The 24,442-nt window shown below is 36.0% G+C and overlaps 1 protein-coding gene across 2 annotated transcripts in view; it reads right to left on the bottom strand.

Annotated features, from left to right (window-relative positions):
• Ncam2 (neural cell adhesion molecule 2) overlaps positions 1-24,442 on the bottom strand; it is a 571,884-nt gene that overhangs the window by 199,463 nt on the left and 347,979 nt on the right. For both annotated transcript variants that reach the window (XM_008832733.2, XM_008832734.1), the window contains exons 6-8: positions 16,590-16,707; positions 5,937-6,097; positions 3,501-3,646 (exon numbers count right to left, since the gene is read on the bottom strand). In XM_008832733.2, the coding sequence (XP_008830955.1) occupies positions 3,501-3,646; positions 5,937-6,097; positions 16,590-16,707 (425 nt within the window). The remainder of the gene's footprint in view (positions 1-3,500; positions 3,647-5,936; positions 6,098-16,589; positions 16,708-24,442) is intronic.

The raw sequence follows: 24,442 nt of genomic DNA, 5'->3' as shown, positions 1-24,442 counted from the left end.
GTATGGTAAGAATAGATGTAGGCCAGTAAAATAAGGTTAGTTGATACTCTCCTTTTAAAAATCTGGAACCTAGGGCTGGAGAGATGGCTCAGTGGTTAAGAGCACTTGGCTGCTCTTGAAAAGGACCCAGGTTCAATTCACAGTAACCACATGACTGCTAACAGCCATCTGTAACTCCAGTACAGGGGAATTCGACAGCCTTTTCTGGCCTCTTTGGGCATTGCATGACATGGGTGCACATACCATGCAAGCCATATACTTATACACATAAAAAAATAAATAAAAGTTTGCAACCTGGTCATGTTGTTGAACAAAATTATTAGGCTGAATCCCAAAACACTGAAGACATTTCACTAATTATCACGTTCTCATTGCAATTTCATCAAAGCCTTTATTTTGCAGTTGCTATACTTTCCAAGTCCACATTAGGGGCTTAACTAATTGTTGAGAGTATTTTCCTGTTGAAAGGATTCATTCTTAAATTAAATCTTGACCTAGAGTTAATAAGTTGAAACCTGTGTGCTAAGAATCAAGTGATGAATATATTAAATATTTTAGGCACTGAATAAACAATACTGAATTAACCTTCAAGATTGAGAATATGGACTCTGTTTATAACATTATCCCCTAGTGTCTCTTATGAAAAATTCAGTATCACATCACTTTCCATAACAGAAGTGACATGATCCCAATCTAACATGCAAGATTTAATTTTAAATCAAACCATGAGTGTCAAACATTAGAGACGATTGCTATTCACAATTCACTAAGTATAAAAGTAGCAAGATTGAGTACATCGTTTTAAATAACATGAAAAAATGAAAAAAAAAACCTCTATTTTCTACATAGGTGAGTGTATTAACATGTGCTTTATAAGACAGTTTTCATTTTTCTTATGAGTATAAGGGATATAGAAGTATTACTATGAACACTGTAAACATGAAAAAATCTTACTTAGTAATTCAAATAATATTGACAAAGTTGAACTAGATGGTTTTCAAAAATTGGAACTGCCTTTTTAAGATCTCAGTTTAATACTGAAATCTGTGCAATTTTTTTGTTGAAGAAACTAGGAATACTTGTAGTAAAGGCACACACTGGTATTCAGAAAATAAGATAGGCATTTTATAATATTATAAGAGAAATGTCACTAAAAAATAAAAAAAAATCTTAAGCTCTTTGCTCACTGTATAAAATTGGCCAAATATTTATGTTTTCATAAATGATTTCTTGAATACAAACTAAGTCAAATTCTTCAAGACAGATATCCTTTAACTAAAGGACATTGCTATTCACAGCTGCTAAGAAAAAAATTATATGTGGCATTTTTGGAGTGGCCTAGAGCATGGCTCCTAGAATAATGATGGGAAGATAGGTTTCCTCCATCCACACTGGCATGTGCACTGACTGATGTTGTCATCATGCTGGTCTTATTTAGGCAACCACATGGTTGAAGCCTCGTAGATACAGCTTCCCATTCACGCCTCTGTCTATGCTAGATAGAAGACATGGTCTAGCACACGTGTGCTAGTTATCTGGCTCTTATAATATTTCCATCCTTTGCATTGTGCCTGAGCCTTAAGTGACTCTGGTTCCTTGGTAATACTTTACTGGTGAAATAACTGAGCATAAACTTGCTTTTAGTATTTACATATAAGAACATGAATTAAGGGTACTCAATAATATTGAATAGAAAATTTATAGGAATTTTTAGATAGAAAAATAACAGGATAGGAGAGCATTAGACATAGGAAGAGAGAGCTAAGAATAACAAGGAATGAAAATAAGTGTTCAGATAACCCATGGAAAAGATAAATTGGACTACAAAACAAGTTTCTGCAAGTTTACATCTGATTTTCTAATTTACTCAAATTTAACTCTTTCATATGGCAATGTGCCATACCAATCCCTAATGTTTTTTTTAACAGTATGAAATTTTAATGAATTTTTAGGCATTTCATACATTACATCTTGATCATATTTTGGGTCCCCTATCTTTACACCCCCCCTTAACCCCCCCGTGCTGTATTTCATGCATTCTGTCAAAGATGTTAAGGCCTGTAGGATCATGTTTGTGAGCCTAGTATTTTAATAAAATATCAAATGGTAAAATTTCCTTCAACTACCAAAAGACTACAATGATAGTCACAACGGTAACTATACTTTGAAGTAAATATATAAAATAAACCTAACAAAGTTGTGTAATTATTACCCCCCTATATATAGTTTCATAAAAAAATGCCATCAAGAAGACAAAGGACTGACCAAAAGGGAACACATATTTTTTCAAAGGAAAAATGGGCAAAATTGATACATTTTGGGGGGAGTCTTTTTGAGACAGGGTCTCCCTGTGGCCTCAGCTGTCCTGGAACTCACGATGTAGACCAGGCTGGCCTTGAACTCACAGAGATCCGCCTAACTCTTTCTCCCAAGTGCTGGGATTAAAGGCATGTCCTACCACACCAGGCTGATTGATATATTTTTATGGGGTCAAATTATGTTTCTCATACCTTGCTGAAAACAATGATTAGTTGGAATGAAAGTACATTTACATAAAGTTTCACATTTGCTAACTATCACATTACTAAGTTAAGATATATATATCCATTTTGTATATATTAATTTAAATTAACAATACTTACAAAGTTAAGTATAAGTCTTATTTTACAATATTTATAGAAGTTAAACATCACTTCCACTAGTACCACTACATCTTTGTTTTACATTCTTTTGCTGTTTTATGTGTATACTCAGGGTTTAACATCAGTGATTAATATGGAGTGCAATATGCTATGATTTATTTATTTATGAGTAACTTCAATTCATTCTGGTGAAAGATTATCAAAATGCTATGTCTGTACTGATATCCTCTTGTTATAGTTTGCCTTAAAGGAAAACACAATACTGTGCATAAAGACATGTCTGAAGAGTAAAACCAAGTTTGATCCATCGTTTTTAAAATCTAAACATTTTATTTATATAGAGAAGGTTGAAATTAAACTGTAAATAACTTATTGTAGATTTTCAATGTATGTACCAAAAGTATGTGGGTGTAACTTTATGAATAATAGCAATAACTTAAAATTTTGCAATTTAGTGAAATATATTTAGTTGCTATTGACTTGCGTTTTCTTCTCTAAAGCCATATTTGCTCTTATTTTGCGGTATTCTTTAAAGAAATGAAAGTTTTTTTATTTAGTTATTATTTTTATTTTATGTGTGTCGAGTGTATTGCCTGCACTTATGTGAGGCCACCTGAGTCAGGCAATGACTGCAGAGGTCTGATGAGGGTGGCAAATCCCCTGGAACTGGAGGTAAGGATGGTTGTTAGCTGCCAGTTGGGTGCTGGAACTGGAACCAGGGTCCTCTGCAAGATCAGCCACTACAGTGAACTATTAAGCCATCTCTAAAGTCCCAAAGTTTATTTGTACAAGTTACTTGCTAAATAATAGACTTATGTTCATTTATCAATATTCAAAATCTGGAAATGTTATTGTTACCTTATCGCCTTCAGAGAATGTGACGCCATCCACAGCTCTTTTCCACGTTATTTCTGGTACAGGTTCACCTTCAGCTTCACAAGTGAGTGTGACATGACCGTTCTCAGATGTAGTCTCATTTTTAAGTTGTATTATATGAGGCTGTACTGTAAAAATGTATATATTACTCTATTGGTATTGGACCAGACTGATTACTATTCACACTGAAAATCCATGGTAGACAAATAACTACACATTAGCTCAGTACGAGGTGACTAACCCCACAGCAGCTACAGCAGCGTGCTGTACAGAAGTACCATGGAAACTGAAATGAAAATGGGAAAAATGGATTTGGAATAAAATGTTCATCTATTTATATTAAAATAATTATTTGAGATATTTACAAATCAGCATAAAATTATAATTTCTTTTAAAATTTGCCAAATTAACATATATCTTATTCTATTCACTTCTTAAAAACCACAAAATTAAAATTCCTTTTCCTAAACCACATATATGATGTAGAGGCATATGTAAGTTTAGAAACATTTATGAGATAAAGTGATATTCATCGTTTTGTACATATTATAACATTTGATTTACTGTGATATCAATTTGGTTTAGCAATCATTAGACATTAAGCTATTTCTTTACAAGTACAAATCCTATAGTACTCTAAGTATGTATATTGTTTTAAATTTTATTTATAATAAAATATATATCCCTCTACAATTTAAATAAAGGCTCAGTGCTTTAAATTTTGTAGTTTGTATTTTCTGTGTTTTTATTTTTTGCCTGTTTAAATCTAAAACCGATAAGCTTCTGATTGCCAGCTCTTATGCCATTGTAAGTAACTTTCTTTAACTTTTCAATACAGATATTTAAGGAATATAAATACGTTCTTCTTAAGCTCAAAAAATAAGATATCTGATTCCAGAACATGACATATAAAATGTTCATAATTTTAATATTGCATTCCATTTCCCTTTCGTGGATATACATGAATTTGGATCAAAAGAAACACAAATTTTCAATGTTGCTGCACCAAGTGGTCACAAGATGGAGTAATGCAATGTTATATATTATTAGTTTCAATTTCACTTTATGATAGTATCAGAAAGGTTCATACATCTATTTGTTCTCACACTTTGACACCTTAATTAGAAAGAAATGCCAAAAGAGTATCTCATATGAGCTCAAGAGATTGGAAAATTGAGACCATCTCTCCTCTGGAATTATGTGATATGCACTACCACGTCTAATTAATTGGTTACACTGAGGGATTATTTTTAGTTTTGCAAGTTTGAAAGGAGATATTTTAAGTGAAATAAATGACTAGAATTAGTTAAGCACTGCTTGTAAGTTCTAACAGTTTCAAGTTTATTTTATTTTTTTTCATTTTATGTGAACAATAGTCTTCAGGCTTTTGTCCACACCTCATCACTGCACACTGATGTAAGCATCATTTTAGCATTAGCATTCTTAGACGTTTCAAGACCACGTTGACTTAAGTGATATTCTTTATTCAAAGCTAACTAATTTATTCAGTTTCATGTTCTTCTTAGATCATGTTATTATTCAAATTACTTTCTTATGCATTTTCTTAAAATTTCATATCATTCCACTTGAATATAAACATTCTGAAGATCTCTATCACTTAGTACATGCTTTTGTACAGTCATGTACTGCTGACAAGGCAGTCATCAGAGTGCAAAAGGTGTTATCATTAACCTTGTGCTCAATGTAAGGAGAACATCTCCACCAGGTAGTGGGATCATGGACCTGAGTAGTCACATATTTCACATACCTTCTTTTTACTTATCTTTACTGTGAAAGAGTTTTATTTCAATGTACATAAAACTAAAACATGAAATTTACCAAATGATAGAATATGTATAATTTTCAATGTAACATTGTAAACAATTGTTGTAAGCATAATGAAAGTCAAATCAATATTTATAAAGTAATAGTATGTGTGCTCAGCAAGCTCCCTAAAGTATGCAATATGTCTTTTGCTCTATGTGGATTGTATTTATATTATAATTTATTTTAAAATAATTACAAAAGACTAATATTGTTAAATTAGAGCCCCATCGATGAAAAAAACTTGAATAATACCAAATACAGAGTGAATCCCAATATATGTCAATTAGAGATTTATGAAGATAAATGTTCATAGAGATATAAGATAGTACACAGTTCACTGGATATAATTTAAATAAGTTCTATTTCAACTTCTGTTATCTGTTAGTAAATAGCCTACAAAAGTGTCTATGTAATTTTATGTAGTTCTTAAGAAAACTCAGTTAAAATATTGTATATTGTACGAATATTGTTGAGATCAGAAAATGGAGGTCTGACTATGGAAAGATCAAAAGTTTTTATCTCTACTGACTGAGTAAAAATTGAGACCTCCTTCTGAATATTGCATTTTGACCAGTGTGTTATAAAACTTACCAAAGACTTGAAGGAATGCTTGTTTTTCATCTTCTCCTGCCTTATTTGTGGCTCTGCAGACATAATGGCCCCCATCACTATTGGCTATGTTCCTAACAGTGAGCTCTGTATTACTGCTCTTTAATATGTACTTTTCATTTTCTTCAATGAGCTTGCCATTCCTAAAGAAGAAAATAAACAAAGTTGTTCTTCACAGTCGAAGTTCATAAGTAGGGTATCCCAATCATTTTTTTTATCTGTAGGCTTCAAATATTTCATAGCTAGCAAGGGGTATTGATCAATAATGCCACAGTTCAATCAAATGTACAATTTATTAGTCAAGCCCCTTAATGCAGGCATATGAAAATTAAGCTTGAAATTTGTCTTGAATTCAGAGACAAGAATACCATTTATTTGAGGTTGAAAAGCTTAGTATTAATAAACTAATAAAAATACTTGAGTATAGTTTGTAGCTTTTTTTAAACAGATGATATTTATTTTTATTCAATTTACCTTTGAACACCAATTATTCAACATATGTTTATGTTCCCACTTGAAACACATCAAAACATGTTTTTTGAGACAGGTTCCCCCTTTAACCCCAGCTGGTCTGTTACTATGCATGTAGAACAGGCTGGATTGGGTCTCCAAGAGATCCACCTGCCTCTGCCTTCTGAGTTCTGGGATTAAAGCTGTACCACCACACCTGGCATAAAAACAGTTTCTACCAAAAACTTCTTTAATTTCAAATTAAATAACATAAATACATAATGAATTTCTACTGCATAAATGTACTACCAATAAAATATTATGAGTGTGAAAAGATAAATCTTGTTTCTTTATAGATAAAGATAATAATTTTCAATATCTTCCAAATTCTTTTTACAGTGAAATGCCTTTCCATGGGAACTTGGGTAAATTTCAATTATTTTGGCTATTAACACTTTTTTCTATTTTATTTTAACTTTCATTAAATATTTTATTCAGTTTCACAATGCATATGTTAAAAATGAATTTGTATATTTCCCTTTACTTATACTTGTTTTCATTTCCTTTTATCATTTCTTTGTCTTATGCTTTTGTTCTTTAGCTTCTGCTTTTCTTTATGATTCTAAATTTGAGGACCGAATTGCTCCCAGGACATATTAATGTAAAACGCTCAGAATACGCTGTTGGTAGAAACATTAACTTCATATAATTTTGTTTTAATAAAATAATCTCTAAATGATTATTTTAAAATCTTTCCATCAAGGAAATATAGAATATCTCTGATACACCAAAAAACTTTTCCAGGGAATTCTGTTCATGATTTAGAAAGAGAAAAGACATATATCTAATATGGTTATACTTCTAATACTCACTGGCTTCACTTAATTAGCTAATTTATTTTTTAAATGTGTATGAGTGTTCTATATGTATGTATACAAGTGTACCACATGCTTGCAATGCCTGTGGATTCCAGAAGAGGGTGTGAATTCTCCTGGAAGTGGAGTTAATAGGATCTCAATAATGTAGCCCTGAATGACCTGAAGTCACTATGTAGGCCAGTCTGGCCTCAAACTCATAGCAATCGTCCTGCCTCTACCGCCTGAGAGCTGAGATTGAAGGCTGTGCCACCATGTCTGGCATGCAATGTATTCTTCTAGTTCAGTTTTTCTTGACAAATATAAATATATCAAAACTATGCCAAAATTTCCTGGGTAGAGTATTATAAAAATTGGGAATATAAAATATTAGCAATAATGAATACATAATATTCTATAGTTTTCTATGTAACTTTGATATTTTTACTAATTGAGACCTAAATAATTAAATTTTTAAAATTTATGTGTGGACTTTCTCCTTCATTTACAGTTCAATGATACCACGCACCACACACACACACACACACACACACACACACACACACACACATGAGAAATCTACACTAATAAAATCTGAGTACTAATCAAATTCAAATGTTAAATGTTCTTTTTTTCTTCTTTCTAGAGTTACTTCCTTACTCCTTGGAAAATACTGTGCTAGTTTTTGAAGAGGAGCAAGTATTAGGCAACTCTCATGAAAAATCTAGGTCTAGAAGAGAGTAGTAGAGACAAAAACAGATCCCAACACAAATCAATTTGTAACATTAGAATGATTAGTCTGCTATCCTTGGAGGGACTGGAAAGAAACATGGTGATGTATGACTTGGACTTTGGAGAGGAGAGGTATTTGATTTGATTTTTCAATGGAAAAAGTAGCTCCTGAGGAGATTCGTAGGAAATTTATGTGTAGATACTGAGTTTCTTTCAGGAGTTCAAATAAAAATGTACACTGAAGATACATCCCAAGATAATAGTCATAACATTCCTTTCCAATAAATGTGTTACTATTTATCAATACTAATGTTTATAATTCATTTATGTAGAATATCAGGGTCCAAAGAAAAAAGGAATTTTACAAGGTATGTTGATAAACTACACAAACACATACACTGAAATATAAGTCACTTCTCAAAGTGCCTGTGTCCAGTGGAAAGAAGGGACAATAGAGGGAACGGCAGGCCATCCCAATTAGAAAGCCCAATTTTTAACTGTCTACTGATGTGTTTTCTAGCATCAGGACATTCTCAGGGTAATGAATGAGCCACTGGGAAAGAGGAAGCATAAGGTTCCCATAAATCCACATGAGACCAGCAAAAATTTGCCTCCCAAACGAACATAGAAAATAAGTTAGTAGATTTGTCTACCTCAAACATATGGAAAGAAGACAGAATAATAAATACCCTTGTGATGGGATAAAGAGTATGGTACACATTACAGCAGAAATGATTAGGGAACTTGAAGATACAGAAATCTAAATTAGTGAATTTGTAAACACAGCAAAAGAAAGAAGCAGAGAAATGAGAATGAAGATAAGAAACAAAGTTACACTGGGTATCACTCCCATTAACCCTAAAGAAATCCTTTAAACATTTTTACAGGTCAGATCTGATAGGGATAAACGCTTAAGCACATTCAATACAAGTTCAAAAATGAACCACAATAGAATGAACTGAAAACAGAAACAGATATATGCACAAGAGAAGCTGAATAACATTTAGAAAATCAGGATGTAAAGGACTCTAACAACTTTTTTAAATAAATGGGTCAACCTTTTCAATACCAGCGTGACTGTATGATCATATGCCAGTAAGGAGAGTAGACTTTCCTCTGCCACATCTTTCCAAATGCATACAAAATATTTCAAGTACACATAGAAAAGTTTTTGGAAAAACAGCAATCTCCAAAGAATATATAAAAGAGGAACGACCTGAATAGCACCTCTATGTTCCTCTAACCCTGTGATGACAAGCCATGGCCCCTCCTCCTTCCCACGCTCTGCAAAGAAGCCACTCCCCTTCCCTCTTCCAGCCAATCTGTTGAACATAGCCACTTTCAGGGAAGGTGCTAAGGGTATAAAAGTTGGAAAACCATGAGGTTGGTCTCTCTCCTCTTTGTAAGGCTGTCCAGAACAACAGGATTTATGGCTGGGTGTGGAATTTCGAACACAGCCATAATGGGAGGGGTCCCCACTTGTCTGTAAGTAAACCCTCACCCCAAGCTCAGTTAGCAAGCCCAATAAACTTATTCATCAAACTTTTCTTGGGACTGTTGCAAGGACCATGGAAGGAGAGGACTGGATGCAACATCTGCCTCCCACTTGTGAATTTGACTTACAATTGGCATAGCTGACACAATATGACAAAACAGAATGAGTTTAGGAAGAGTGGTGATGATATCCCTGATATGGGGAAAGAGACCAACAACCGAAGTAAAGTGAGGTGAGGGGAGAGTGTGAGCTAAGGAAATGTTAACGTGATGGGACATTCCCACAGGTTTGGTGGGGGTGGCAGCAGTGGCATGGTTAATGCAGTGAACATTGATATAGGTAACTAGGGTGAGGCCTTCTAAACAGTCAAGGTCGATGGGATAGATCCCAGGGTGGCAGCCATCTTGTAGATGGTATGGGGTAGCACAACTTATCGACAGCGCGGGCCACCACATGAGTATGGAGAGGCCCTGAAAGCAGCAGCAGGTCTGGAACAGATTGTGCAATCTCTGGGAGTGGCACACCAGGGACAGAAATGTCAAAACAAACAGCTGCAGAGGCCGCTTGGCAGCTGCTATTATTAATAAGAAATCTGTCCCAGGCAGAGGCCTTAGCCCAAGGGAAACTGAAGGTGTTAGAGAGGAATTAGGAGAGAGGGATATGAGGCTGGCCTCTTCTGTACTGGCCTCTGACCTTACCAATGAATTAGGTAAGAGAGAAAAGAAGATGGAGGTGTTGGCATGCTATGTTTTTAGTCAAGGAAGTCAAAAGAGGGAAAAACTAACCAGATCAGAATGATATTAAAAGGCCCATGCTGGGATCCTAAAACCTGGAACCCCTGGGAAGAGTCAGGTAGTGAGGAAGAAGGAAATGACCTAGAGATAGTGGGAGATGCTCTTTGGGTCCAACCTTTAATTCAAAGAAAGGGAAAATCCATGGTCCAACATGCCGTTGGAGGTCTTAACAATAGCCTGGTGCAGACCATGGTAATCAGAGAATACTCAGCACCAGAACTGTTAGAACTGGGAAAGAAATTTAAACAAGCTATGAATGAGTCTGTGGCCACCTGTTTTCTGAGGCTATGGAATATGGTGACAGATGGAATCATTTTAAGTTCTACAGAAGCAGAGAAGTTAAGCAACATAATTACTCATCCTTCTTTGAGACAATGACTTCACAATATAAGACAACATGAGGGAAACCACTCCATGATGGACTGGCTCACAGGAGCCATTTGGGATACATGGGTATCTTCAGCTGAGATTCCCATGAACATTAGAGACTGAAAAACCATTGAGGAAGGACAGGTTCTGTTGAGGGAACTGGACATGAGGGAAGATGTATTTGATGCCCAGTTCTCAGGCCCAGATAGGACTGTGTTTATAGGATACTTAAGAATGAAACTGATTCAGCAAGGCCTGTGAGACTGGTATGGATCTTTGGTGGCAGTGTTATGCCTCATGGTCGATGTGACCTGTATGACGCTGGTGAGGCACTGGTGGATTTAAATGGTTTAAACCAACATGTAAACAGAGTTCAAAAGTTGCTAAAGTGAATAGACACAAGGGAAAAGGGCCAGAACTCAGCAAAGGGGCCCATCCGTGTCTCCCAAGCACAGACACGGATGGATCTGTGCAGAGCAGGAGTTGCTAGGGACAAGATAGATGGGCAGCCAAATGCTGTGCTGGTGAGTCTGTGAAGGGCTTTAAGACCAGACCAGAAATTCACAATAGCAGTAAGAGAAACTGGGACCAGGGGGTGCAGGTAACTCCAATGGTGCCCCCTGATCCAGAGGAAGGCAGCCTCATTGGATGGGACGCCCCCACACCAACCACTGCCTTGAAGGGTTGGCCAAGGTTGCACACAGGTGAGGGCCATACTGGGTTACTGGAGGCCACTTGTCAAACTGAGGATTTACTGGTCCCCCATCTATAAACAAAACATGTGGGCCCTAGTGGATACTGGGTCAGAGTGTACATTAATCCATGCAATCCCCCAAAACATCAGGGCCAGTGAATAGCAGTGGATGAATATGGGGATAAAACTATACAGGTAAAGCGGACTAGACTCATTCTGGGAGTGGGAAATTATCACACACACACCCCGGGAGTACAAGGTGTGCATCTCTCCCCTTGAAGAGAATATTTTAGGGGTGGGTGCCCTGCTGGGCTTGTAGCAACAACAACTCAAACAGAGGGTCCCAATTAGTTCCTGGTCCCAATCATGGAAAGGTGCAGAGTCCCAGTACAATGTGCTAGAACAGCAACTGCTGGATGTGTACAAAGCATTGCAACAGGTGGAATCCATTAAGGGTCCCACCCCCATTACTGAAAAAAAAAACCCACATATCCCATGAAAGGAAGGGTGGAGGACCTGTTAGCCAACCCCTGTCAGGGGTGTCCCAAAACCAAACACTGCAAAGATGGCATGTATATTTGCAACAGTGAGGGGTGGTGTCAGCAAGCCCAATCACCAATGCCATGCAAGCAGGACTGGGACTGGTGTCATTTCAAGGCACAAAGCCTCTCCCTCCACCTCCTGTACTTGACCCTGCAGCAAGACCTGACTGAGTACTAGAAGGGCCTCCCCCAATTCCGGCTAGTGCCTGGTATACCAATGCCACTAGCAGGGGTGTCAGACATGAATGGCTAGTGTGGCAATACAGATGAAGAGTGACATGTTATGGTTAGAGAGGGAAGAAGGATAAAGCAGTCAATGGTCCGGATTGAGAGCTGTATGGATTGTAATAATGATGGAGCCTTGGTCAGTTACAATTTGTAATGACAGTTGTGCTGTGTTCAAGGGCTTAACCTTATGGATGGTTCAGTGGCAGAAAGAAAACTGGCAGTTGATGGGATGGCCACTATGGGGACAACAAATGTAGAACGACATATTTAATAAAATGCAGGAGGAGCTCGTGCCCCTGGTAATTTACCATGTTGTTGCGCACCACCTGGTGAGTCCCCCCGGGAATCAGGAAGCTAATGCCCTCAACAAGGTGAGCAGCACACTGGATTCAGATCAAGTTGGGCCACAGAAGGGCCACAGAGGTGTGTAAATATGCTCATACTTGTGTCGACACTGCCACAGGCCTTTCACATGTCTTTCCTTGTAGGAGAGCAATGGGCAAGGCTATTAGTAAGGGGATTACTGAACTCAATGTCATGTATGTGTGCCCAAGGCAAATTGATAGCGACAGAGGCACTCATTTCACAGGTACAGATGTGCAAGCTTGGGCTTAGGATAATCAGGTTCAATGATATTTCCCCCTTCCATACAATCCTACAAGAGCAGGGTTAATTGAAAGAGAAAACAGGTTGCTAAAGAAAAGTTGTAAGCCTTAAGCCCAGAAGGAACCCTATGGGGGTGGAGAAAGTCCCTTTCAGAAGCCATCATGTTGTTAAATCACAGTACCAGGGCTGGGTTGCCTCCCCATGATAAGTTGGCTAAAGGGACCCCAGAGGTACCCAAAACTATAAAGGTAATTGCCAATAATGTTGGTTGCACACCTGATGTGGACGGTAAGACCCTATTGCTGAAGAAAACACATGATGTGATTGTGGGAAAGGGAGAAATCAAGCTTGGACTAAGCTGGAAACTCCATGCAACTGGATAGGTGGCTTTCATAGGTCCAGAAGGTGCTATGCAGATGGCTTGGGGAGAACTGTCCACCATTATCCTGTTAAGTGAAGGACCCTGTGTGCTGCACTATCAACATGTGAAGCAAGATATACCTGCTGGTGCAATAGTGGCTGGTCTAGTGTATGTATAACCAGCTAATTATCAATTGGACCTAATGCCTGCTCTTAGGCATGGAATACATATCTGGTATTGTAGACCAGGCCAACCCTCTGTGGCAGAGGAGCTTATAGGCCCCAGTGGAGAAGCCACTGCAATTATATTATTAGATGGATGTGATGCACCTACTAGTACCATCCAAGCATTTGTGTTTATGCCCATCAGCTATTATTGCAGTTACTGTATACATGTTCTTCCTTCTTGCTATTTGTGTTTTTATAGTAAGTGGAAAGCCACTAAATTGAGCCTTGAGCCCATGACAAACAGAGGATGCAGAGACTTTCAAAATCCAGTGCCCTGTTACAATGGGAGAAAGATTGCCCCACCCCCTCTGAGGCTCAGGGATATAGGAGGAAGAGGCAGAAAGAAAGTTTTGTAAGAGCCAGAGGAAGGGGTGGAGAGTGTGACCTGGATGTTCCTCTGACAGTGTGATGACAAGCCATGGACCTACCTCCTGCCTTCTGCAAAGAAGCCACTCCCCTTCCCTCTTCCAACCAATCGGTTGACCATAGCTGCTTGCAGGGGAGGGGCTAAGTTTATAAAAGCTGGGAAAAGCAAGAGGCTGGTCTCTCACCATTTTGTCAGGCTTTCCAGAACCACAGGATTTATGTCTGGGTGTGGAATATGGAACACAGCCATGAATGAGTGGGGTGCCCCCTTGTTTGTAGGTAAACCTGCACCCCAAGCTCACTTAGCATGTCCAATAAATTCGTTAGGAATCTTTAAACCAGGATTTGGAGAATTTTTTCCTCAGGCTGTTGCAAGGACTGTGGGAGGGGGGGATTGGATGCTACATGCACATCCCAGCAGTATATTTGATTTACAGCATGTGAGAAATATTTTATGAAATTTTAAAAGTTCATATATATATATATATATATATCAAAAAAGAAAAAAAAAGTATGTCTGCTGTTTAAGGTGCCTAGGCTCTTGCATTTTATTGCAGCAGCCTGTGTTTACTAAGATAGTGGACTTCCTTCAACTTGCTTGCACATATTAACTATGTTCAGCAGTTAATCTGGGTATTTTAGGACATCTAACTGCATTCTACAATGCACAAGGGATTTCTTTTCATCTTTTTAGCATGCCCCCTTTTATAAACAAATGGGACAAAATAAAATCTTCTGTAAAATGAAATTGATCTGTATTAAGGTTACAACAAAATTCCATTCCTCCAATACAATGTTTATGTCTAGAGACAAGGGGTCAAAGAAAAGACACCTGAAAGTGTAGAAATGAAAAAATCACAGATGTAAATATGTAAATACAAATATATTCTGATTTGATTTAGTCCAGGTATTATGAAATTTTTATTTTCAATTAAATATAAGAAAATATTTTTGAACAAACCGAAAATTCTAACAGAAGGTAAGTATCTCTTCAGATATAAAAGTCATTAGGATTGGGTTCTAGTTCAATATTTCTTCACTGTAATACACGACCTAAGAGCCTTTTTGTGATGCAGGTAAATCTGATATTGACTCTCCAGGAGTTACACTAGCAAACCAGTAATCACCAAAATGTATGTTGATTACCTGGGGTTGCTATGCTAATGTTTGATGTCCAAAACCATTAAAATACCATCACCAAAATAAGTATCCTCAAGTAGCAATTCAAAACACCTTCTTTGCTAAAATATCATGCTTACTGAATCCTACTATGCTAAAAATATATACACAAGATAAAGCATGATTTGTGAACCTATTGTCAATAAATGCATAAGTGAATGCAAAAAATGTGAATTTCAATTATTGCTTTAAAATAATTTTTAAGCCTGAGTTTTTACTATTTATACATTTTTACATATGAATTATGTTGTTAATAGTTTTGTTATTTTTCTATTACTTTATGGTCTAAGAATTATAGAAATGATTTCATAAATATCTTAGTCACTGTTCTCATTATAAACTCTACTCCTCAGTTTTGAATTTTATATGTGTATGTATGTGCATGTGTCTGTGTAACACATTCATGTATTCATGCATGTGAAAACCATGTACGAGTGTCTTTGGAATGTTCTCTACTTGCTTCTAAACAGGGAATCTCTTTGACCTCAATAGTTAGCCTAGATGGTCAATAATCCTCTGCCCTCCTCCTGTTCCTTTGCGTCAATAAACCACCATGTCCAACATTTTAATGTAGATTCTGGTGTCTAACTCAGGACCTCATGCAAGCACTTTACCCACTGAATCATCTCCTCAGTCTGACAAGCTGTATTCTAATGCATATGTATGATTGTCGAGTTTTAAACTTTATGAGTATCTAATTTAGTACTTTAAGCAATAACCTAAAGCAAAACAAAATCATAAAATATCCATGATCATAATGAAATAGAAACACATTTAAAAAACTTAGTGTCAAAAACAGACTGAAAACAAACTTATTGACCTGATTATACACCTTTTAATTAAAAATTAAATTCTTGAAAGTAAATATGCACATTATGTTTTATATAACAGAGTAAGAGAATATGCAGTTAATTACATCTGATAAAAAGTGATTTCTCATACAAACAATAATGTTGTCAAAAATGCTAAGACACCACCTCAATACATTATGTACATGTAGCAATACAAAAGTTTAATCAGTAGCAAGACTTTTGGACCTATGCAGTAAAAAATAAGACCTTATAGACATAGTAAGATTTACTCATAAAATCTTTTACTCAGTAATGTTACTACACAATCAAATGCTGCAGCCCTTAGGTATGCAACCTCATCTATTGAACCAGAAAATAGTGTCACCTTGCTCAGTGGTCCACAGCATTTATAAGCCTGACCACTTAAAAATTCAATCCAAGTTACACAATAGAAGGAGAGATTCAACTCCTAAACTCAGGCTACCCCAAGCAAGCAGGGGCAAGGAAACAGTGCACCTGTGCTCACACACACATTACACCCTTATACACAGCATTAAATATATTTTTTTAAAAAAATATTTTATTATTTTTATTTTCTGTGTGTGAGTGTGTTGCCTTCATGTATGTGAGTGCACCCGTATCATGCAATGCCGTGGAGGTCATAAGAGGGCTTTGGATTCCCCTGGAACTGGAGTTAAGGATGGTTTGTAGCCACAATGTGGGTGCTGGAAATCAAACCCAGGTCCTCTGAAAGAGCAGTCAGTACTCTTAACCGCTGAGCCATCTCTCCAGTCCAAACACTAAATATCTTTTAAAGCACCTTCATAATTCAATGAGAACAGAAACAATTTTTATTTATTTTGTTTCTTTCCAAATGATTAAATTTATATATCATTTCATGAGACTGATTACTAGTACAGCTTAGAGAACATGGGAGCTTCGGTTACCTGAACCAAGAGATGGTGGGTTCTGGAGAGCCTGAGGCTCTACATGTTAATGTCATCTCTTCCCCCCTCTCTGCAGTGGCATTGAAAGACTTCTGAGGCATCACGATTGCTGGTGGAACTATAGAAGAAATGGGCAGAGAGAAAAACGTGATGAAACTAGAGTTTTTACATCACTTTGTGACTGTTTTCAATGCTTTAAATCTCCACAGGTACTTTTTGGGTTCATGGAGAATTAAGGTCAATCAAAGATGTGTTCCTTTATATATTTATTAGGATAATTCATTGTCTTATTATTTTATTATTTATTAATCTGTTGAGCAACGTATGGCATATTTTAACAAACATATATACTTAAATAAATTATGCCCCATAAGAAGACACTGCTGCACTGATTTAATTCATACTGAAATCTACTTTGAATATAAATGGATTTCCTATTTGAGTTCTTATTGGTCTGCTTAATTCCAAGAGCCATCATTCACTGCTCCAAGACAAGGCTTTCAAATTAGGTGTCAAATCATAATGTTCTTTCTGATTAACTACATTTAATTTCTTCAAACAACTATAAAACATTTTAGGAAGAGAAACTGCTTCAGCCATAGAGAGTATGAAAATAGATTTTCATGAACTATTCAATTTTAAAATTAAGCTTCCCCAATTTCCAACTAATTACATTGTGAAAATTGTACATGTTGCACATTTTGGACATGTTGAAACTGTGGCTTAAATGCAGTGGTTGTGATAAACAAGTGACAAACATTCATAGTGGAGCCACAGCTTCGAACTATAGGATAAGGAAGACTCAATTTACATTCTCAAGACTTTAAATTAAACACGATGAAGCAATACTTCTGAATAATCCTTCCAATAAATTGATTCTTTAACATAAACTGAACTACATAAGGAGACAGATAGTTAGAAGTGAATTTATAATCGAATATTGTTACAATAGTATTCAGATCAGCATTGATGAGGCAGCATTCCGCAGACTATGGAAATAAGAACTGACATGTATCTTGGTAATTAAACACAATTCATCACATTTCTGTTTTATGAAGGCAGTTATCAGGAGCATGTTACTAGCATGACAAAGAGGTACATTAACAGATATTAGGCATGAATTTTAAGGTCATTTTTATTCTACTTTCTGTATCTTATTTTCCTTCCATTGGGATTATGATAAAGAACATCTCTCCACCTACAACCCTCACTCTTCTATTTTGTGTCTTGTGACTGACTATCAATGAAGCATGTTATAGAGCTTGAGTCATCACACCCTTTCCTCTTGCTCTTCAGCTCTCAGGGCTGCCTCTCTCTCTCTCTCTCTCTCTCTCTTTTTCTTCTTCTTCTTCTTCTTCTTCTTCTTCTTCTTCTTCTTCTTCTTCTTCTTCTTCTTCTTCTTCTTCTTTTGACTCCTGCATGTGTTTTATTTAAAAATCAGACTGTATTTTAAAATATTTTCACAATTTTTGTTGAATGTTTGTGTATTACAAGGCATATATTTTATCATATTTAGACTTCCTCTCCCATCCCCAAACATGCCCCTCCCCTTGCAGGATTGCAGGCATTCTGTCATATATGTTAAGGCCTATCGAATTAATTTTGTGTCCCCAGATGTCCCACGGTGTGAGCTCATCCATTGGAGCCTGATCATCCTGTGTGCTCTTCCCTTACTATCACAGCAATCTTGCTTTTTCCTCCAGCATCCTTTTTCTTTCTTGAGCAGGTATATGCTGCCAACCTCAGTTGCCATGAGTTCATATGTACAAGAGCCCCATCACATCCAGAGGATATTATTTTGCAACAACCTTCTAGGGGCACTAAAAATATTTCTGCCCCTCTTCTGCAGTCTTCCCCCAAGTTTGAGGGGAAGGATGGTGATACAACTGTCCCATTTAGGGTTATTAGGGTGAGAACTAGTTTTCTGGGAATGCCTTCTGTTACAAATGAGAATCTTTCTTAACCCTGCAACCGAAGTTACTCTTATATTCTGAGATCATTTAACACCACTTCAACTTGTTTACAATATAAACAAAACACTAGACTATATAGCTTCAGTCTCTCACGACATTTCCTTGCCCCTGGCCCAGAATAATGTGTGTGTGTGTGTGTGTGTGTGTGTGTGTGTGTGTGTGCGTGTGTGTGTGTGTTGTGAAGGTATCAGTGCTGGAAGTAGCAACATTGAAAATAACATATGATTCCTTTCTCACTGTACTTCAAACAGCAGGTGGGATTAGGTTGATAACACCTGTTTGTTGTTTTTTTGCTGTTGTTATTTATTTAAGATACATAAAGGGAAAATTTTCCTCTGAAAAAATAAGTCCACTCAGAAGAAATAATTGAGAAGAGATCAGGCTCATTTTTTATTTTAAATGACTCCAAGAACCAGACTTTCTTTGTTTAGCCACTGCCCCATTGTGACTTCTTCACCACAGTGCTGTGCTCTCTACAGTTACTTATTCTCTGTACTTTGGTTGTGGGTCTTTGTATTAACAGCCATCCACTAAGTAAAGAAGATTTTCAGGTGAGAGGTGAGATTTGCCATAGTCCATTGGCATAACTGTTTTAAAATTTGCTATTTATAAATGTAATTGAAAGAATATTGCCATTATTTTTAAAGCAACAGACATTTTTTAACATATAGGGCATTACAATGAAAATGCACTTATTAGATCACCTCTATTATATTTTTGTAAATAATAATGCTTCCAGGTTGAGAGTCAAGTTTTTTTAGTTCTTACACTGTCTCTAACTGGAACAAAATATTAATATTTGTCACTTTTATTTTTTATAATGTAAACTGGAAATTAAACATTTATATTTTATGTAACATTGAATTTGCTAAGAAATTGTCAGTTCTTATGTTACAGTGTAGACTAGTAGAGCGTACTCGTATTGATTATTTAATCACGATGTTTAGAGACCAATTCCTGAACTACTCTGATTAGTAAGACTATAAGGCAGAAAGGAAACCATATCTTCTGTAATTTCTTTACTCTTTTAATTTATCATTCTCTTTGCTGCCACTTTGACTACTATATTATAAGCTCACACATCCCAAGTCTAAGCATAGAGGTTTTGAATTTTATTACACTTATTTATATATGTGTGTACATCCATGCACTCAGGTGATGAAGAGAACATGAAGGTCAGAGGACAATTCACCAGAGTTGCTTCTCTCTTTCCACAGTATGGATACCTGTGGATAATCTCATGTCATCAAACTTGGAGTCAAGTACCATTGTCGGTTGAGCAGTTCTACTGGCCCATCAATATGTTTTTTTTTCCTTCCTTGCAAATTTTTCTGTTTTTTCAGTTATGTGAATAGATTTCCTAACATAATACCCACATAGGAATTTTGTTTGGAACTAAAACATAAAATCTAAAAAGGTTTTCATTGACCAGATGCCAAAAGTGTCAGAGAGTTTTTTCCCACTGTTTTAGGCTGAAAAGTCAGATTTTCATACAATAACTTCATTTTTTTTGAATGTTCTACTGAGCTGTATTAAACAATTTGAAAGTAATTAAAATTTATAATTCATTCAGTTATCATATTTGTCACAAATTTACTTTCTTAAAACACTTCATTTCATATTTGACTGCATCTGAGGGGTTCCTTTTTATACTTTTACAAAAACTAGTCTTCTGTAAATGGTTAAGTAGTCTACACTTCCTTGTTTCTGTTTTAATTCTGTTTATATGAAAGCCACTTACAAATTGAGCAGAAATATAAACAAATCTACTCTTCCACTGTAATTTTTATTTTTACATATTTTTAAATATTATATACATCAGTATGTGTTATCATTAAATAATGATAAATTAATACTTTGAATGAAATTCTGAGACATTTAAAGTTTCTCAATATCTTCATTATATTGTTTCCTATCACATATGCACAAACATATATAAAGGAAGAACGAGAAAGATAGAACTAGATAGATGATAAATAAATGATAGATGATAGATAGAAATATGGATGATGATGATGATAGGTAGATAGATAGATAGATGATAGATAGACAGATGATAAATAGATGATAGAGAGATAGATTATAGATTATAGATAGATGATAGATGGATGATAGAATAAGATAGATATATATATATAGAAGATAGACACATAGATGATAGATAAGGATACATTCATTCCAGATTATTAAAGTGCAGTGCTTACTGATAGATAGATAGATAGATAGATAGATAGATGATAGATAGGTAGATCATAGACAAATATGACCAACTTTGTGACTGTCCTATGTTTTGCTAACAGATATTGTGTGCAGTTTTGCAGAATGTACCGAGAAGGAAGATGTAAAATAAGAGGAAAAGCTTATATTTATGTAGGATGTTATATGCAATTGGAGATGTAAAATTGAAGGATAACACTGATAGGCAAAGAACTACTGGACCTAACCAGCTCTAAAGAAATAATTTTGGTACTAATGTCGAAGGTCCGCATGATGAATTCATATAACTGTGGATATGAAGTTGCTCCTGGTAGATATGGAAGGAGTTTTGCCTTAAATAAAAATAGAAGTATGATCAACTTGCTATAATATTTAATAAGATAAGAAAATTTCTAGGTGATGAAGTACCTTCTAACTTCAAAAGAAACTATTGCTTATTTTCAGATAACAGATTTTGCAAAGCCAATACTATATTCACCTGACAGGTTACCAGGAAAAAAATGAAAACACACCATTTTGTATTGTCTTTTGACAATACTTTAGTTTTGTATTATTAATTAGGTGAATTACATATAATGTAAGTTCATGACTGTGAAATGTCAATATGCATCTTGGAATCATTATAAGACATCAGCTAAATGTTCAGTGTCACACTGAAGTATAGTGAACCTAAACTAAAAGTGAGCAGCTCTAAACAATTTCAATTACCATCTTTATTAAGCATTTAGAGTTAGAAGATAAAGAAACGACCTCTCTGAATTATACTGAAATATGTTTCTCCCATTCTGTGTACTGAAACTGCAGTGTGTTATCAGTCATGGTTAGATCATTGTAAAGTGTGTGTGTGTGTGTGTGTGTGTGTGTGTGTGTGTGTGTAAAAGCTGGTAAAGTTAAAACTGTAAAGGAGAACAGGAGGGGGTAAAAAATACATGCAGTTTCAGGGCATGGAGGGGTGGTGGCATGGTAGGCAAAACAGGAAAGTAGACTGGGTTGGTACACACAAGGACAGATCAGAGCTAGCAGGAGGAAGGGGTGATGAGGCAGATGAAGAATCTGTTAGAACATACTCTGTTAGAAACGCCATATTGATACCTAATACCATGTGTGAGAACTGTGTGGGAAATTATGTAATAAGGTGGGTAAAAATGTGAATTGCTTGTTGAGATGAAGCTTTAACTGAATGCTAGAGGACAACTGAATAACAGGTTGCACTTTAAAAAGGGAGAAGGAAAACTGAGAAAGAAATAAAGGTAAAGGAAGTTGGGGATTTAAGAGGGGAAGGGATGAGGGAAGAAGGGAAGAAAAGAGAGAAGGTGAGGAAAAGAAGAAGAGGGAAGAACAGAAGAGATCCAGGGAGAATGTAGCAGAGACTGAAAAAGAGTAAAATAATTAGCATCTGCATGAAGTGTGAAAATGAAACAAAACAAAAAACAATAAACAGTTTAGCACGGGGAATGAGTAAATAAAATTGAATAGCTCCAACTTTCTTTAAATCTCATGTGAATGCTCCATGTTCAAATATTTTAACTGTTATACATATATTAGACACCCATTCTTTTATTAAACAAAACAAAATCAACAGGAGGATAAAAACAATTCCATCCATAACTGACTTTCAGAGTGAGTAATGCTGGTGTTGCTTGCCACATCAACAAGTCAGCATTCAGCTTGGCACATTTGAGGAACAGAAATTGGAGGTGTCTCTTTAGATGAGTTAAACATCTATTGCTCTGGTGTATTCCATTAGTACAATGTTAGATTGCATTTTTATTGTATCTTTTTCTCCACTGATAGATAGTATGAAACGGTAAAAATGTGCAATAATATTGTACCTTGTGACACTTTCTTTAAAGCTTTTGTTCTTTGGTGATACTATGGTTCTTTTCACATAAACAGCACATAATTGTATATTTATCAACCCAATATTCTGTAATTCCATCAACAGTATCAAGAAAAGTCAATCTGTACACAGACAGTTGAAAACAATCATCTGTAAATTATTCTATCTGATTCAAAATTGAGAAAAATCTTATCATTGAGTAAAAACATTGCATTGTAAGATAAATACGTTTTTGAGGTTGGCAAATATGATGCTACTTTAACTGTAAGCAAAAGAATCTAGGCAAATGAGATGCAATGACTGAAGAAAAGGCAAGGAATTGTATTACTTCCTCATATCAGCCACATAATGAAGAGCGAGTTAAACTGTATGCATAGTGAGCTAGCTAGCAGGAATAATTTATAGAATCCCATTAAGATCAATACATATTGCGCCTTTTGTGAGCTGGGTTTCTTTCTTGGTTCCACTGACAATTAGTGCAATGGGAAACAGATGGATGTGACACTGAATGCGTGTTTCACACTGACCCACTTGGACAAGGTGATTTTGCTGTTGTTGCGGTTGTTATTGTCCTAATGTTTGCTGTTGAATGCTTTTTATGACTGATTTTTGTTAGAGATTTTGTAACAAAAGTGGTTTAAATTAAATTTTAAAAAGCTACTTTATATACATTAATTTTTTTTTTAAAGTACATAAGAGCCAGAAGATGGTGAGAAGTGCTGGGAAATGCTATCATCTGGACTTGACATGAACTTTGCACTCTAATGTTTGCTGTTGAATGCTTTTTATGACTGATTTTTGTTAGAGATTTTGTAACAAAAGTGGTTTAAATTAAATTTTAAAAAGCTACTTTATATACATTAATTTTTTTTTTAAAGTACATAAGAGCCAGAAGATGGTGAGAAGTGCTGGGAAATGCTATCATCTGGACTTGACATGAACTTTGCACTCATAAAATCACTACAATTGTGGTTACCTGCATTAGAATTGAACAAGGTTGTGCTCTATCAATATTTCACCAGGGATGGAGAAGGTCTCATAAGGCGCTACGGAAGTGCTGGGAAATGCTATCATCTGGACTTGACATGAACTTTGCACTCATAAAATCACTACAATTGTGGTTACCTGCATTAGAATTGAACAAGGTTGTACTCTATCAATATTTCACCAGGGATGGAGAAGGTCTCATAAGGCGCTACCCCTCCCTGAGGGATTATTGACAGTTAATGGTTGATGGGAGGAGGGAGTGTTGTTTTCTTAGTGGTGTAGGCACTGGAAAGTAGCCCTTGCTCCAGTAAATATCTTCTCGCCCATGCTCATGCAGGGCACCCTAGTCAAATCAGAGGGTAACACAAAAGAAGAGATGGAAATCTGAGGGGTATTTCTTGGGAAAGGAGCTAAGGGGAAATGACTAAAATTTACTATGCAAATATGCAAAACTGTGAATGAATTTTTATCCAAAAGAAATATATAAAGAAAGGAAGATTAGTTTCCCGGGGAAGCAAACTCATACTCAGTATCTGCCACAGTCTCTGCTTCAGTTTCTGCCTCCAGCTTCCTGCCTTGAGGTTTTGTGTCTTTCCTTGATAATGGACTATAAGCTGTACATCACATCAACATTTTGCTTCCCATGTTGGTTTTAATCAGTGTTTTATCACAGAAACAAGAAAGCAAACTAGAAGATTCGCCTATGATTGGTATACATCTACACATCTATCTAACTTTCATCATGTAACAATCCCTCAAATAATGGCCATATGAATCATTTACATGGCAAGACAACTAATCTTTGGAACTTGTTAGAATCAATAGGGAAATATTTA

Source organism: Nannospalax galili, unplaced genomic scaffold, assembly GCF_000622305.1.
Source record: "Nannospalax galili isolate Female #2095 unplaced genomic scaffold, S.galili_v1.0 scaffold256, whole genome shotgun sequence".
Lineage (NCBI taxonomy): Eukaryota > Metazoa > Chordata > Mammalia > Rodentia > Spalacidae > Nannospalax > Nannospalax galili.
This window is presented reverse-complemented; position numbering and strand designations above follow the sequence as displayed.